At 46.6% G+C, this 14,774-nt stretch overlaps 1 protein-coding gene across 1 annotated transcript in view; it reads left to right on the top strand.

Moving 5' to 3' along the window:
- TMEM50A (transmembrane protein 50A) overlaps positions 1 to 1,737 on the top strand; it is a 34,944-nt gene extending 33,207 nt beyond the window's left edge. The window contains exons 6-7 of the mRNA XM_075334110.1: positions 1,012 to 1,072; positions 1,437 to 1,737. Of these exons, the coding sequence (XP_075190225.1) occupies positions 1,012 to 1,072; positions 1,437 to 1,482 (107 nt within the window). The 3' untranslated portion in view covers positions 1,483 to 1,737. The remainder of the gene's footprint in view (positions 1 to 1,011; positions 1,073 to 1,436) is intronic.
- The last annotated feature ends 13,037 nt before the right edge of the window (positions 1,738 to 14,774 follow it).

Here is a 14,774-nt window from a genome sequence, read left to right as displayed (position 1 = left end):
GAACATTGCTGTTTAACTACTTATTTTAGTCACTTATATAGTGCTATTAATTCCATAGCACTTTACAGAGCTCATCATCATTTTCGCCATTGGGATTTGAACCCAGGACCCCAGCGCTGCAAAACTACAGTACTAACCACTGAGCCACTGTGTTGCCCCTAATACTTTTTCTCTGTCAGCGGAAGCTTTAAGTCTAGTGCCCATACTCTTCTCCCTTACTTCCCCCGCCTCCCAACATCGCAGTCACGAGGCGGCGGAAGGCTGCCATGGCAGCCAATGTTATATTTCTATGAAGCTTAGCACAAGGCTGGTCTTCATTGGAAAATTGTCCATTTTACTATATTCTGCAATAAAGTAATATTGCAGTATACAATAGATGCCAGGTTCAAATCCACTAGAGGGACTAAACAATAGTAAAATAGTTTCTCCCCCCTTTTTTTTTTTTTTTTTTTTTCTTTTCACAATACAAAATAAATTAAAAAAATAAATATATTTGGTTTCTTCACATCTGCAAAAAGTTAAATCTATGTTAAATGTGACTCATACATTAAGCCCGGGAGGAAAACAAAGAATAAAATATTCATGGCAGAATTGATGCTTTTTCGTCAACAAGCCTCTCCAAAAAGATGCAAGAATAAGTAACAAAAACAGCATATGTACCCCAAAATGATAACAATAAAAATGACAGTCCTTGTAGTTTAACACTAGAAGTCCCAGAGAGGGGTCATTTGACATTTCTACCATTGGAACCCTATGGAGCTCGAAATTCCTGGGACTTCTAGTGTTAAGGCTGGACAATACCTTTAAGAATCATGTGGTCATTTTTACCATACAATAAATACTGTAAAAATGAAACCTAAATAATGACCTTTCTTTTTTTTTTTTTTTTTTTTTCATCCCGCTTGGAAAATAAGAAATGGCCTGATCTTGTAGGGGTTAATATGGTGCATCTTTATACATACTGTACTTTATTATATAAGGAAAATATAAATTGTGTTGTTTTTCTCGCAGATGCTGAAGTGGTCTATCCCGGAATAGCTGTATTTTTTCAAAATGCTTTCATTTTTTTCGGGTGAGTAAATCTGCTTACTAACATTTTCGACTTTAACCTTGAGGCGTCATGCCTGCACAATGATTGGTTTTCTTATTAAAAGGGGCGCCCTGATAGCATGCTTTATAGTCAATGTTCTGGAATTTACTATATACCTTGAGGTGTTATGGGAGAATTCTGATAGTATATATGTCGTTTAATAGTTTAAAACTGCATATTTTCCCTTTTTGGTCACTGTAAAATAAGTAGTCATAAAAAGCCTTCAGTATGATGAGTATACCATATTACGAGACACCTAGAGATGGGGTAAATACTTTTTCTGAATGCTGTACATATAAAAATGCTAACTTTTCACGCTGTAAATTTAATTTCTTTTCTTTTGCAGGGGCCTCGTTTTCAAGTTTGGGCGAACTGAAGATTTATGGCAGTGATCGGCACTCACCGATTCCATCCCCTTTCCTATTTTGTAATGCACATTCCCAGTAAACACATATATGTCTTTTTTGAGACCTCTTTTGCTACTCATGAATGTTGGATAAATGCGTGTATCGCCAGCTGTTCATAACTTTATGCAGTTCTTTGCACTTTTTATTTTAAAAGAAATGCTCTCTGGTTTCTATGTCTGGATTTTGTAAGAACAGAAACAAAAATGAAGTGTTTAATAAAATCATATACTGATATTTAAATATGGGATGCAATGTAATTATAAAAGCTGGCCTGGAATTAAACAAATGCATAGGGGACAATTTATACCCTCTACGGCAGCTTTCTGGTGGGGAAAAAAAGTAGCAAAATTTATAGAAAATGTTTTCCGTGCAAAAATTCTGCAATAATTTGTTCAGAGCCTTCATAGCAAAAGGGAGAATACAGCCAACACACAAATTTACTATAAAACTGATGGAAATTGTAGTTGAATAGTTGAATTCTACAACAGCTGTCAGTTTGCATAGATTTAAAGGGGTTGTCCAGGCTTGGGGTGCAAGTGTGCAGTCACATTATATGACTGCAGACTTGTGAAAACTCACCGCGCTTAGTGTGCACTCCTCAAGATTCGTCAAAATTGCTTGCAGGCGGGCGCGTTACAGTAAGTATGTGGTTTGCATATATGCGGTCACGTGCCGACTAGACATGTGTCAAATTGATCATAAGTCTCATTGGAATGTGGCCGTAAATCGTATATTTGTGTGCACATGACCAACCACCTCCAGGATCAGTGAACCCTAACCCCATGCACATTGTGTGCTGTGAGGACTCATAAGTCTGCAGCCATGTAGAATGACTGCAGATTTGCACCCCAAGTCCTTGCACCTTTAAGTTCTGGCATATAGACAGCCCAAAAATGTGTGCACTTTTCAAAGGGGTTTTCCTGTTTCAGGAGGTTTATGCCTACATGTACAGTTGGGTGTAAAAGACACAAACTTTACTTACTCTTTCTGGGGCCAGTGGTTTGTCTCCGGCTCTGCTTTGATTTTTGTTGTTTCACTGCCAATGTAGACTGTGCAAATCAGGGCTGTGGAGTCTGAGTCGTGGAGTCGGAGCTCATTTTGGTGGAGTCTGAGTCGGTATAAAATGCACCGACTCTGACTCTCAAAATATATAATAAATTGGGGACAGTAGTGCAATGAAAATTTTTTCATAGGAATTTGGGAAACTTATGAAATGTCCTATAAATGTCTGTTCTATTCCTGATCTAAGGCTGCATTCACACAGCGTTTTTGCTGCGGTTTTTGAGGATATGTTTTTCAGCTGCAAAAGCAGATCAGCTTTTTAAAAAACAACGCATCACCTGAAAGGTTTTTGAGCTCATAAATAATGCTTTCAATAGCAAAAGCAGATTAGAAAAACACCACACAAACTGACATGCTCATTCTTTGTGAAGATCCTCACAAAACAATGTGTCTGAATGTCATATCTTGAAACCCACTGCCTTTGCTGGGATGCCCAGAGTCACTGCATTTCACTGAATTATTTTGCCATCAATGTTTGATATGTTTGTGACAAGAAAGAAATTGTAAAGCTGGGTTCACACATAGTGACAGCGACAACGACATCGCTGTTACGTCACAGAAAATGGTGACGTAACAGCGACCTTGTAAGTCGCTGTTATGATCTCTGCTTAGCTGTCAAACACAGCGACGCAGCAGCGATCATAACGTCGCTACATGTGCAGAGAGCAGGGAGCCACGCACACTGCTTAGCGCTGGCTCCCTGCTCTCCTAGCTACAGTACACATCGGGTTAATTAATTAATTAATTATATGAGAGGAAAGAGATTTCAGCTCACCTGTAGGGTTGTAGCATTCGCAAGTTTCCACCCATCCTTGCAGTCATGTTTCCCCCATCCTTGCAGTCATGTTTCCCCCATCCTTGCAGTCATGTTTCCCCCATCCTTGCAGTCATGTTTCCCCCATCCTTGCAGTCATGTTTACCCCCATCCTTGCAGTCATGTTTACCCCCATCCTTGCATGTTTCCCCCATCCTTGCAGCCATGTTTCCCCCATTCTTGCATGGTTCCCCATCCTTGCAGCCATGTTTCCCCCATCTTTGCATGTTTCTCTTCCTCTTTGCATGTTTCTCTCCCTCTTTGCATGTTTCTCTCCATCTTTGCACGTTTCCAACATCCTTGCAGCCATGTTTGCCCCGTGCCCCCATGTTTGCCCCGTGCTCCCATGTTTGTATATGCCCCGTGCTCTGTTTGTATATGAGAGGAAAGAGATTTCAGCTCACCTGTAGGGTTGTAGCATTCGCAAGTGCTCGGTATGCACTGGCAGGTCCCAGCCAGTATCACTGTGAAGGAGAGCGGAAGAGGAAAGGATACGGCACAGACTCTTCTATGATAAAAACATTACCTTTTTAATGCTTGAAATAAAGAATATAATGTGGAGACCAAAACGGTGTACAAGCAGGGAAAGGAACTTTACGCGTTTCGGACTACGGTAAAAACAAAGGAATCCTTAATCATAAGTATTTCCTCTCCAACACAAGACTACTGAAATAGACTCACTCGTTTAGTTGGACATAGGGGAGGGGAAAAAAATAACATGATTACATAGGGAGCAGGTGAGCATAGAGGATCACATAGAATCTGGTTAGTTTCAGGCATGCTTACTCTAGTCATAACAAATGAAAAAATCCTGGTGAGAAAAAGGATCAGAAATGGAAGAAATTTAGAAGATCAGGTATCATTCACGATATGAAAACAGAATGATCAAGAGATTTCATGGTAAGTAAATCGAAAAATAAATAAATGGGTATATCCATCAATTTAATATATAAATACGTTACCATAAAATATTAACTATAAAAAACAAACCATGAAAAAATCGTGAAAAATCATAAAAAATCTCCCAACAAGGTGTATTATTATGAGCGCATATTAAGGGAGATATTTCTCAGAAAATATACCGTAAATCTGATCGATAATTTAAGCTGTTGGGGTATCTGGAATTAAGTTTCAAGATCCACTTAGCCTCCGCAAGGAGAAGAGCCTGAAACTAATCCCCTCCACGGGGGGGTCTGGGTATATGTTCCATGCCGGTGATAACCAGTGATGAAAAATCTGCCGAGTGTTGTTCTACAAAATGTCTGGTTAATCCAGATAGAGAACGTTTTTTAACTAATACGGCATAGTTTACAGAAGTGGGATCAGAGGCATTAGAAAGTATGCGAACATGCTCAGAAATCCTGGTTCTGAGGGCCCTAGAGGTACAACCAAACATAGTCTTTGTGGCATTCAGCACATGTAGCGACATAAATAATATGCGTAGAGGATCAATTAATAAACGAATTAATGGTAAAATTCTCATCTTGGTTCCTTACAATAAATTTAACATTGTGCATAAATTTGCAGAGGCCACATCGGCTGGATCCGCATCTATAAGAGCCCGACACACTGAGCTAGGATTTATTACATTTTCTGGAAGTATACATGCTGGGTGCGACCAGGTTGCCCACAGTGCCAGCTCTCTTGACAACTATATTCACCCCGGGTCGAAGGATGGAATCAAGCACGGTATTTTGCCTTAAAAGGGAAATGAAACGTTGAATAATGTGTTTTATTTGAAAAAAGTCCGTACTGAATGGGGTAGAAAAAGTGACCCGGTTCATGGATACCGGGGGTTTAGAGTAATCCTCAAGAAGACTGCTCCAACTTCTGTTCTCAGTGATGGAATGGGCCCGATTCAATATCTGATTCGAGTAGCCCCACTTGCTAAGTCTACTTCTGATATAACTAGCTTCCCTGTTATATGATACTTCAGCCGAACATAGCCTTTTAGCTTGTAGGAGCTCACCCACAGGTAGATTCCGCAAAGTGTGGGGCATGTGGCAACTGTCAGCATGTAGGGAGGTGTTCCCACTAATAGGTTTCCTATATAAGGTGGAACTCGCAGAACCTGTTAGAGGGTCACAAGATAAACGGATGTGTCAGAAGGGCGCTGAATCCCCATGAAAACTCACAATAAAATTCAAATTGAGAGAGTTATAATTGAAATAAGTGCCTATAGCTTCCATGGCCCGTTGGGGAGTGGGAAAATCACCCATGTTACAAATTAGGAGCTGGTCATCAATATATCTAGCATACCATGGATGGATCTCAAGAATGGATTATTGTCTGCATAGATATATTGCTCTTCCCAATAGGCCATGTAAATATTGGCAAGGGCACATGAGAAACTCGCCACCATAGGACATCCGGTAACCTGGAGATAGAAAATCCCATTGAATTGGAAAAAATTATGGGTCAAAAGGAAACCTGTGGCCATAAGAATAAATTCTTTGAATACATCAGAGAATGTACTGTATCTCTCCAAGTGGTAACTAAGCGCTTGTAAAGCTTTATCATGTGGTATACTGGGATACAGAGATACCACATCGCTTGTCACCCAGAAGGAGTTTTTAGCCCAGGTTATTTTGTCCAAATTTTGCAAAAGATTTTTTGTGTCTTTAATGTGTCTAGTAGTGCGTTTTACGAGTGGTTGGATGTGGTGGTCCAACCAGTCACTTAAATTACTGGTCAGGGAGTCCGTACTAGCGACTATAGGCCTTAACGGGGGAGGAAAAACTCCTTTATGAATTTTGGGCAGGCCGTGGAAAATGGGACACACAGGGGTATCTACGGTAAGATATTCATAAGTTTTATTATTAAAGATTCCCCAATCAAGACCATGTGACAGCAAAACCCGTAAAGTAGATGAAAAGTCTAGTGTTGGATCTCAAGACAGCCGTCTATAGGTGGAGGGGTCATTTAAGATGAAATTGACTTCCCTTTCATATAAAGAGTTGTCCAACACCACCACTGAGCCTCCTTTGTCGGCTCCACGGACAATTATATTTTTGTTGTCCTTCAACAGTTTCAAGGCATTCCTCTCAGATGGTGTCAGATTATGCTGGGTTTGAGATTTCTTAGAGAGAACTCCCCTAACTTCAGTCTCAATGACATCTTGGAAAGTGTCCATAATTGAGGCCCTGGAGAAATTAGGATTCTTGGTGACAAAGGGGAGGGGTTTCGATGTGTCCATGCAGGTATAGCTCAACTCATGCAATTGTAAGATGGAAATCTGTTCTCTCAAACCCAAGTATAATAGAATGTGGGTTGAATTTTCTGCGGGAGGACAATTCAAATCATCAGTATCCGTCTGCGTGGTGTCGAAAAAATGTCTTTTCACCGTAAGGTTTCTAATGAACCTATTAACAAACTTTAGGGTCTGGAATAGGCTGGCCCTGTGGTTAGGGGCAAAGTTCAGTCCTTTTTGTAATATATTAATTTGTGCAGAGCTTAGTAAGCAAGCAGGCAGATAGGTTCAATACTGGAATGTCCAAATAATCCTGGCCAGTTAATTTCATCAATATCTGTGTTTCTTGGAGCGCAGCGGGTATCTCTCTTTCTCTCCGGTTATGTTTCCTGCCCCCTCTGCGTGATTTATGTTTTTTGACTGGAAGTTTTTTGAGGGGCGGGGTGTGTAATTCTCCCTATTAGACTCATATGATGTAACACTGCCATCAGTGGAATCGTTATCTGTAGATGAAAAATATACCGCTTTGCTACTGTAAGAATATTGATTGCGTTTTTTCAGGATGGATTTGGTCCTAGTGGCTGTATGCTAGGTATAGACTTGCTTGGACTCATAATCTCTGGTGTCCCTGCGGTATTTATTTCTTCAGCGCTCTATTGGGAGACCCAGACGATTGGGGTATAGCTACTGCCCTCCGGAGGCCACACAAAGCACTACACTAAAAAGTGCAAGGCCCCTCCCCCTCTGGCTATACCCCCCCGTGGTATCACGGGTTCTCCAGTTTTAGCTTTGTGTGCGAAGGAGGTCAGACATCCACGCATAGCTCCACAGATTTTAGTCAGCAGTAGCTGCTGACTATTTCGGATGGAAGAAAAGAGGACACATATAGTGTCCCCAGCATGCTCCCTTCTCACCCCTGGATGGTGTTGTAAGGTTGAGGTACCTATTGCTGGTACGGAGGCTGGAGCCCACATGCTGTTTTCCTTCCACATCCCCCTGAGGGGCTCTGAGGAAGTGGGATCCTGCCGGCCTCAAAGCTCTGACGCCGGGCTCCATCCACAGACCCATTTGAACCTGCTGGATAAGGAGCTGGAGTACCGTTCAGGGACATGGCCCTGCACCATTACAGGTACTCTGTGTCCCCGTACACACAGGCACAGCACACTCCAGACTTGCTGGGTGTGCTAGTGCGCCGGGGACAGTAAAGGGTTACAGTCACTGCAGCTTTGCTGAGTGACTTTGTGTTTTGGGAACTACCGCGCCGGACGCTCCGGGAGCGGCGGCGCGGCTGGGACTTGTAGTTCGCCGGGGACTGGGCGCCGACCGCGCTTTTACGGCGGCGGCGCTTATAACTCCAGTCCCCGGCTTCTGCGGCCTAGTGCCGCTTCGTTCCCGCCCCCTCCCTGTCACTCAGGGAAGGGGACAGGCGCTGAGCAATCAGCAGCGCCGAGGGCTGGAGCCTTTTTACATGCTCCAGCCCTCTCACTGCACACTGTCGGACGCCGGATTCCCGCTCTGCCTTGGGGGCACGCCCACGGCCCGCCCCTACTCACACGAGCTGGGGAAGAAGCCGGCAGCCATTACTGCAGAGCTCGGACTTTCGGCTCCAAGGCAGGACGGTGGCGATCATACACCCGCTTATAGGCGGGCGGTAAGAGGCACACATAGTGCTGTCCACATATAACTGCAGTGTATACATGTGTTGTTTTTAACTACATAGGTCGCTATATGCCCGCTTGGGGAGCGACACATCAGCAGCAGGAAAGCAGGTGTGCTAAGGCACAGGCTTTCTAGGCTGCTTGTATTGCACGACTGAGGTGTTCATTTGTGTTTACATTGCACTGTACAGTCGCTAGTCTTAGCTATATTCTTCTGGAATGGCTAGACTACAGCAGCAGAAAACCAAGGGTGCTGGGGCACAGGTTTTTTTCTATGCTGCTTGTATTGCATGGGCTGCAGTGTGCATTTGTACTTGTGCTTGTATGCTATACATTGCACTGTATGGTCACTCTTCTGGGCTATATTCCCCTAGATGACCAGTCTGCAGCAGAAGAGCAGAGGTGCCAGGGCACAGGCTTCTATGCTGCTTGGATTGCCTGTGCTGCAGTGTTCATTTGTACTTGTGCTTGTATGCTATACATTGCACTGTAGGGTCACTCTTCTGGGCTATATTCCCCTAGATGACTAGTATACAGCAGCAGAAGAGCAGGGGTGCCAGGGCACAGGCTTCTATGCTGCTTGTATTGCTTGTGCTGCAGTGGTCATTTGTACTTTATGCCTGTATGCTATACATTGCAATGTACGGTCACCAATCTTGGCTATATACTTCTAGATAGCTAGTCGGCAGCGGCAAAAAAGCAACACAGATTTCAGTGCTGTTTTTACTACATGGGATGCTGTTCATGACACCGTCCCATTGTGTGCATGCTCCCCTGTAGCGCGTCGTCTGCCGGGGTCTCTAGCACTTCGTCTGCCGGGGCTCTACTAGTTGTGGCCAAAGAAACCTCCTGTCAACCCTGTCCATGGACAGGGACGGAGTAGTCATAATATAGAGACTTGCACCCATGGGCAATCTACTTGACCAAAAGGCAGCTCTTCAGGGCTTTGATACTGACATCGCTCTCAATCCGGATACACCGGGTGGTAACGCCATACGGAATGATCCTATACCGTCCATCAATGGAAGGTTGGATCTTTCTCCCTCAGCTCCCCCAGTGGAGATAGGAGACGAACAGGAGAAGTTCCTTTTCAGTGTCTCACGCAGATATTGAGTATTTTTCTGGCCACGCTGACTTCAGAGAAGCAGTCCAGGAACACCACGCTTACCAGATAAGCGTCTTCTCCAAACGTTTTTAGGATACACGTTATCCCTTTTTTCCCCTGACGTGGTCAGCGCTGGACCCAGGGTCCAAAGGTGGATTCTCCAATCTCCAGGCTTGCATATGGAGCCATAGGTGCACTGGAGATGGGGCTTCACTTCAAGATGCATTCACAGACAGATGGACTCTGGTTGAAATCTGTCTAGGAGGCTATCGGCGTGTCGGTTGCTCCGGCATCCACAGCCGTATTGGCAACCTAACCTTTTCTGCTGTTCTTGCGCAGCTGACCTTGAGCAGGGACATCTGTACCGCAGAGGCGTCCGTAACCCCGCAATGTCTGCACTGCGACTTACCCTGTTAATACTGTCCTAAAAGTACAGTCGAGGTTTCGGTCCTTCCCAAGCTCCGGCAGGTCCCAATTGTCCTCGTGCAAAAGGGCTACAAAACCTCAGACGGGCTCAGATTCCGGCCGGGCTCAATCTCGCCCAAGGAAGGCAGTCGGAGGAACCGCTACCAAGGCGGTCTCCTCAGGACTCTCAGCTCTCTCTCTCTCTCCGCATCCGCGGTTGATGGCAGACTCCCCCGCCTTTGGCGACATTTAGCTGCCACAGGTCACAGACCGGTGGGTGACGGACATTGTGCTCACGTGCACAGGACAGTGTTCTGTTCTCGTCCTCCGACTCCATTCTTCAGAACGGCCCCACCTCTCCACCGAGCAGATGCCCTGCTGCAGGCGGTGGACGCTCTAAGAGCAGAAGGAGTGGTGATCCCTGTCCCCCCTCAGGAACGAGGGCGAGGGTTTGTACTCCAATCTCTTTGTGGCTCCAAAAATGGACGGTTCCTTCCGTCCTGTTCTGGTTCTGAAACTGCTCAACGAGCATGCGAACGCCAGGCGGTTCCGGATGGGATCCCTCCGATCCGTCATTGCCTCAATGTCTCGAGGAGACTTCCTTGCCTCAACAGACATCAAAGATGCCTATCTCCACGTGCCAATTGCTACGGAGCACCAACGTTTTCTACGTTTTGTGATAGGAGACGAACATCTTCTGTTCGTAGCTCTGCCATTCAGTCTGGCGACAGCCCCACGGGTGGGCACCAAGGTCATGGCAGCAGTGGTAGCAGTCTTGCACTCTCACGGACACCCGGTGATTCCGTACTTGGACGATCTACTCGTCAAAGCAACCTCCCTCGAGGCATGCCAACGCAGCCTGAATGTTACGCTGGAGACTCTCCAGACTTTCGGGTGGATCATCAATTGGGCAAGGTCAAATCTGTCTCCGACTCAATCACTAACGTATCTCGGCATGGAGTTTCATACTCTATCAGCCATAGTGAAGCTTCCGCTGAACCAGCAGCGTTCACTGCGGACAGAGGTGCAGTCTCTCCTTCAAGGCCAGTCGCACCCCTTAAGGCGCCTCATGCACTTCCTAAGGAAGATGGTGGCAACCATCGAGGCAGTTCTCTTTGCGCAGTTTCATCTGCGCCAACGGCAATGGGACATTCTCCGCCAATGGGATGGGCAGTCAACCTCCCTGGACGGGAAGTCTCCCTTTCCCTGACGGCCGAGGACTCTCTGCAATAGTGGCTTATTCCCACCTCATTGCCATAGCCCCCATCCTGGGCAGTGGTCACGACAGATACGAGTCTGTCAGGGTGGGGAGCAGTTTGTCTCCGCCACATGGCTCAGGGGACGTGGACTCAGCAGGAGTCCACCCTTCAGTTCGATGTGCTGGAAATCGGGGCAGGGTATCTTACCCTATTAGCTTTCCAAAAGTGGCTAGAAGGGAGCAGATCCGAATCCAGTCGGACATCTCCACAGCGGTGGCATACATCAACCACCAAGGAGGGACACGCAGTCGGCAAGCCTTCCAGGAAGTCCGGCGAATCCTCATGTGGGTGGAGGACACAGCATCCACCATATCCGCAGTTCACATCCCGGGCGTAGAAAACTGGGAAGCAGACTTCCTCAGTCGCCAGGGCATGGACGCGGGGGAATGGTCCCTTCACCCGGACGTGTTTCAGGAAATCTGTTGCCGCTGGGGGGGGCCGGACGTCGACCTAATGGCGTCTCGGCACACCAACAAGGTCCCGGCATTTATGGCACGATCGCGCGATCACAGAGCTCTGGCGGCAGACGCCTTAGTGCAAGATTGGTCGCAGTTCCGGCTCACATATGTGTTTCCACCTCTGGCACTCTTGCCCAGAGTACTGCGCAAAAATCAGATCCGATTGCAGCCGCGTCATACTCGTCGCACCAGACTGGCCGAGGAGATCGTGGTACCCGGATCTGTGGCATCTCACGGTCGGCCGACCGGGGTCACTACCAGACCGACCAGACTTACTGTCTCAATGGCCGTTTTCTCCATCGGAATTCTGCGGCCCTGAACCTGACTGTGTGGCTTGTGTGTCCTGGATCCTAGCGTCTTCAGGATTATCTCAAGGAGTCGTTGCCACCATGAGACAGGCTAGGAAGCCCACGTCCGCTAAGATCTACCACAGAACGTGGAAGATTTTCTTAATCAGGTGCTCTACTCAGGGAGTGTCTCCCTGGCCATTTGCATTGCCTATCTTTCTTTCCTTCCTACAATAGGAGTTAGAAAAGGGCTTGTCGCTAGACTCCCTCAAAGGGCAAGTCTCAGCACTATCCGTGTTTTTTCAGAAGCGTCTAGCACGTCTTTCTAAGGTGCGCACGTTCCCGCAGGGGGTTTGTCATATCGTACCCCCGTACAAGCGGCCGTTGGATCCATGGGATCTGAACAGGGTTCTAGTTGATCTCCAGAAGCCGCCTTTCGAGCCTCTGAAGGAAGTTTCCTTTTCTCGCCTGTCACAGAAGGTGGCGTTTCTCGTTGCGATCACATCGCTTCGGCGAGTGTCTGAGCGGGCAGCTCTGTCATCCAAGGCTCCCTTCCTGGTGTTTCACCAGGACAAGGTAGTGCTGCGCATCATTCCGGAGTTTCTCCCTAAGGTAGTATCCTCGTTTCATCTTAATCAGGATATCTCCTTACCGTCCTTTTGCACTCATCCGGTTCACCGGTATGAGAATGATTTACGTTTGCTAGATCTGGTGAGAACACTCAGAATCTACATTTCCCGCACGGCGCCCGTACGCCGTTCCGATGCCCTTGTCGCTGGTACGCGCAAGAGGTTGCAGGCTTCTAAAGCCACCCTGGCTCGATGGATCAAAGAACCAATTCTGGAAGCCTACCGTTTTGCAGGGCTTCCGGTTCTTTCAGGGCTGAAAGCCCATTCAACCAGAGCCGTGAGTGCGTCCTGGGCGCTACGACACCAGGCTTCGGCTCAACAGGTGTGCCAGGCAGCTACCTGGTCGAGTCTGCACACTTTCACCAAACATTATCAGGTGCATACCTATGCTTCGGCGGATGCCAGCTTAGGTAGAAGAGTCCTGCAGGCGGCAGTGACATCCCCGTAGGGGAGGGCTGTTTTGCAGCTCTAACATGAGGTATCTCTTTACCCACCCAGGGACAGCTTTTGGACGTCCCAATCGTCTGGGTCTCCCAATAGAGCGCTGAAGAAGAAGGGAATTTTGTTACTTACCGTAAATTCCTTTTCTTCTAGCTCTTATTGGGAGACCCAGCACTCGCCCTGTTGTCCTTCGGGATTTCTTGGTTGTTTGCGGGTACACATGTTGTTCATGTTGAACGGTTTTTCAGTTCTCCGACGTTATTCGGAGTTAATTTGTTTAAACCAGTTATTGGCTTCCTCCTTCTTGCTTTGGCACTAAAACTGGAGAACCCGTGATACCACGGGGGGGTATAGCCAGAGGGGGAGGGGCCTTGCACTTTTTAGTGTAGTGCTTTGTGTGGCCTCCGGAGGGCAGTAGCTATACCCCAATCGTCTGGGTCTCCCAATAAGAGCTAGAAGAAAAGGAATTTACGGTAAGTAACAAAATTCCCTTCTTTGTTTAAGGTCTGTGATATTGGATTCCACATTTTCAATGGTATTCTTGAGTCTTGTATTTAACTTATCAAAATCTGACGGGTCATAAGTCCTTATTAAATAAGTATGCACATCCTTAATTTTGGTGTCTAAATCTTTGATGCGTTTTTGTTCTTCATTTATAATTAAGTCCATCAGTTTAAGGGAGCATGCAGAGAGTATTGAATTCCACTCCTCCATAAATTGGTCAGAAAAAGTAGATTTTGGGTATTCACCGTAAAATCTCTTTCTTGGAGCCTTCATTGGGGGACACAGGAAACCATGGGGACACAGGAAACCATGGGTGTATGCTGCTGGGACTAGGAGGTGACACTATGCAAATAAGAAAGTTGACTCCTCCCACGTAGTATACACCCACTGACTGGAGCTGAGGAGATCAGTTTGTGTAAAAGCAGTATGAGGAGAAGCTTGAAAACTAGCACATTCCGGATCCATTAAAGTCTTAGAAAAGGGCGGGTGCTGTGTCCCCCAATGAAGGCTCCAAGAAAGAGATTTTACGGTGAGTACCCAAAATCTGCTTTTCTTTATCGCTTCATTGGGGGACACAGGAAACCATGGGACGTCCTAAAGCAGTCCCCAAGGGTGGGAAGAGAAAAAAACCGAAAAACAGGGTTAGGAGAGACCAGATTACTTGACCGGAACCTGGACCTAGACCCCGAAAGGAACTCCTACCCGGCCAGGGGCCGAAGTACAGGAGAGGAGTTAGAGTACTTAGGGAGCACTAAGAACTAGTGTAAAATGCATGGGTAATAGGATGATCAGGGAGAAACTGTATCCTCTGAGGCCTGTACGTAAGACGCTAAGGAACTAAGGCGACTGACAGGGATAGGTCAGGCTAAGAAGAAAAGGCCCGACAGGCCCTGGTACTACGTTTGAGAGAGGAAGAATGAGCGAAAGACTGGGGCACCTGGTAGAGGTAGGTACCAGGTAAGCGGAGGCCAAAGGAACCTTGGCCCATTATTGCCGCAGGATGACTAAACAGAAAACCGACCACCTAAGAGGGAGCAAGGGATTCGAGACAGTTGAGAAAAGTGGAAGGGGATTCCGCCATAGGGGGACCTGACCTGTTGATTCCACAGCACCTGAGAGAAGTGATCTTACTCTAGTGGAAGAAAACAGCCTGCAGGCGGGAAAAATAATATGGGAAATAGTTCCCCTGTGTATGTAAGTGGTCAAGAGAACCTGTGAGGTTCGGAGAAAAATGACAAGGTTAAGGAACCAAGGAATTCCAAGAACCAAATCTCACTACGACGTGAAGGGAGTCCTAGCATCTATAATGATGTGACTGGGAAACTCGAACCCTGGAATCGGGTACTGGGTGACCATTGCGGTGAATTATGGGAAGGAGAACCTCCATGGGAGAGGGCTCCTGTGAATGACAAAAGGCACAAGACCTGTGGAAGAAGGAAGAACCCTTTCGAGGGGGACTCCGAGA

The sequence above is a fragment of the Anomaloglossus baeobatrachus genome, chromosome 2 (assembly GCF_048569485.1).
Source record: "Anomaloglossus baeobatrachus isolate aAnoBae1 chromosome 2, aAnoBae1.hap1, whole genome shotgun sequence".
NCBI lineage: Eukaryota > Metazoa > Chordata > Amphibia > Anura > Aromobatidae > Anomaloglossus > Anomaloglossus baeobatrachus.
Note: the sequence above shows the minus strand (reverse complement) of the source record. Positions and strands in the feature narration are given on the sequence as shown.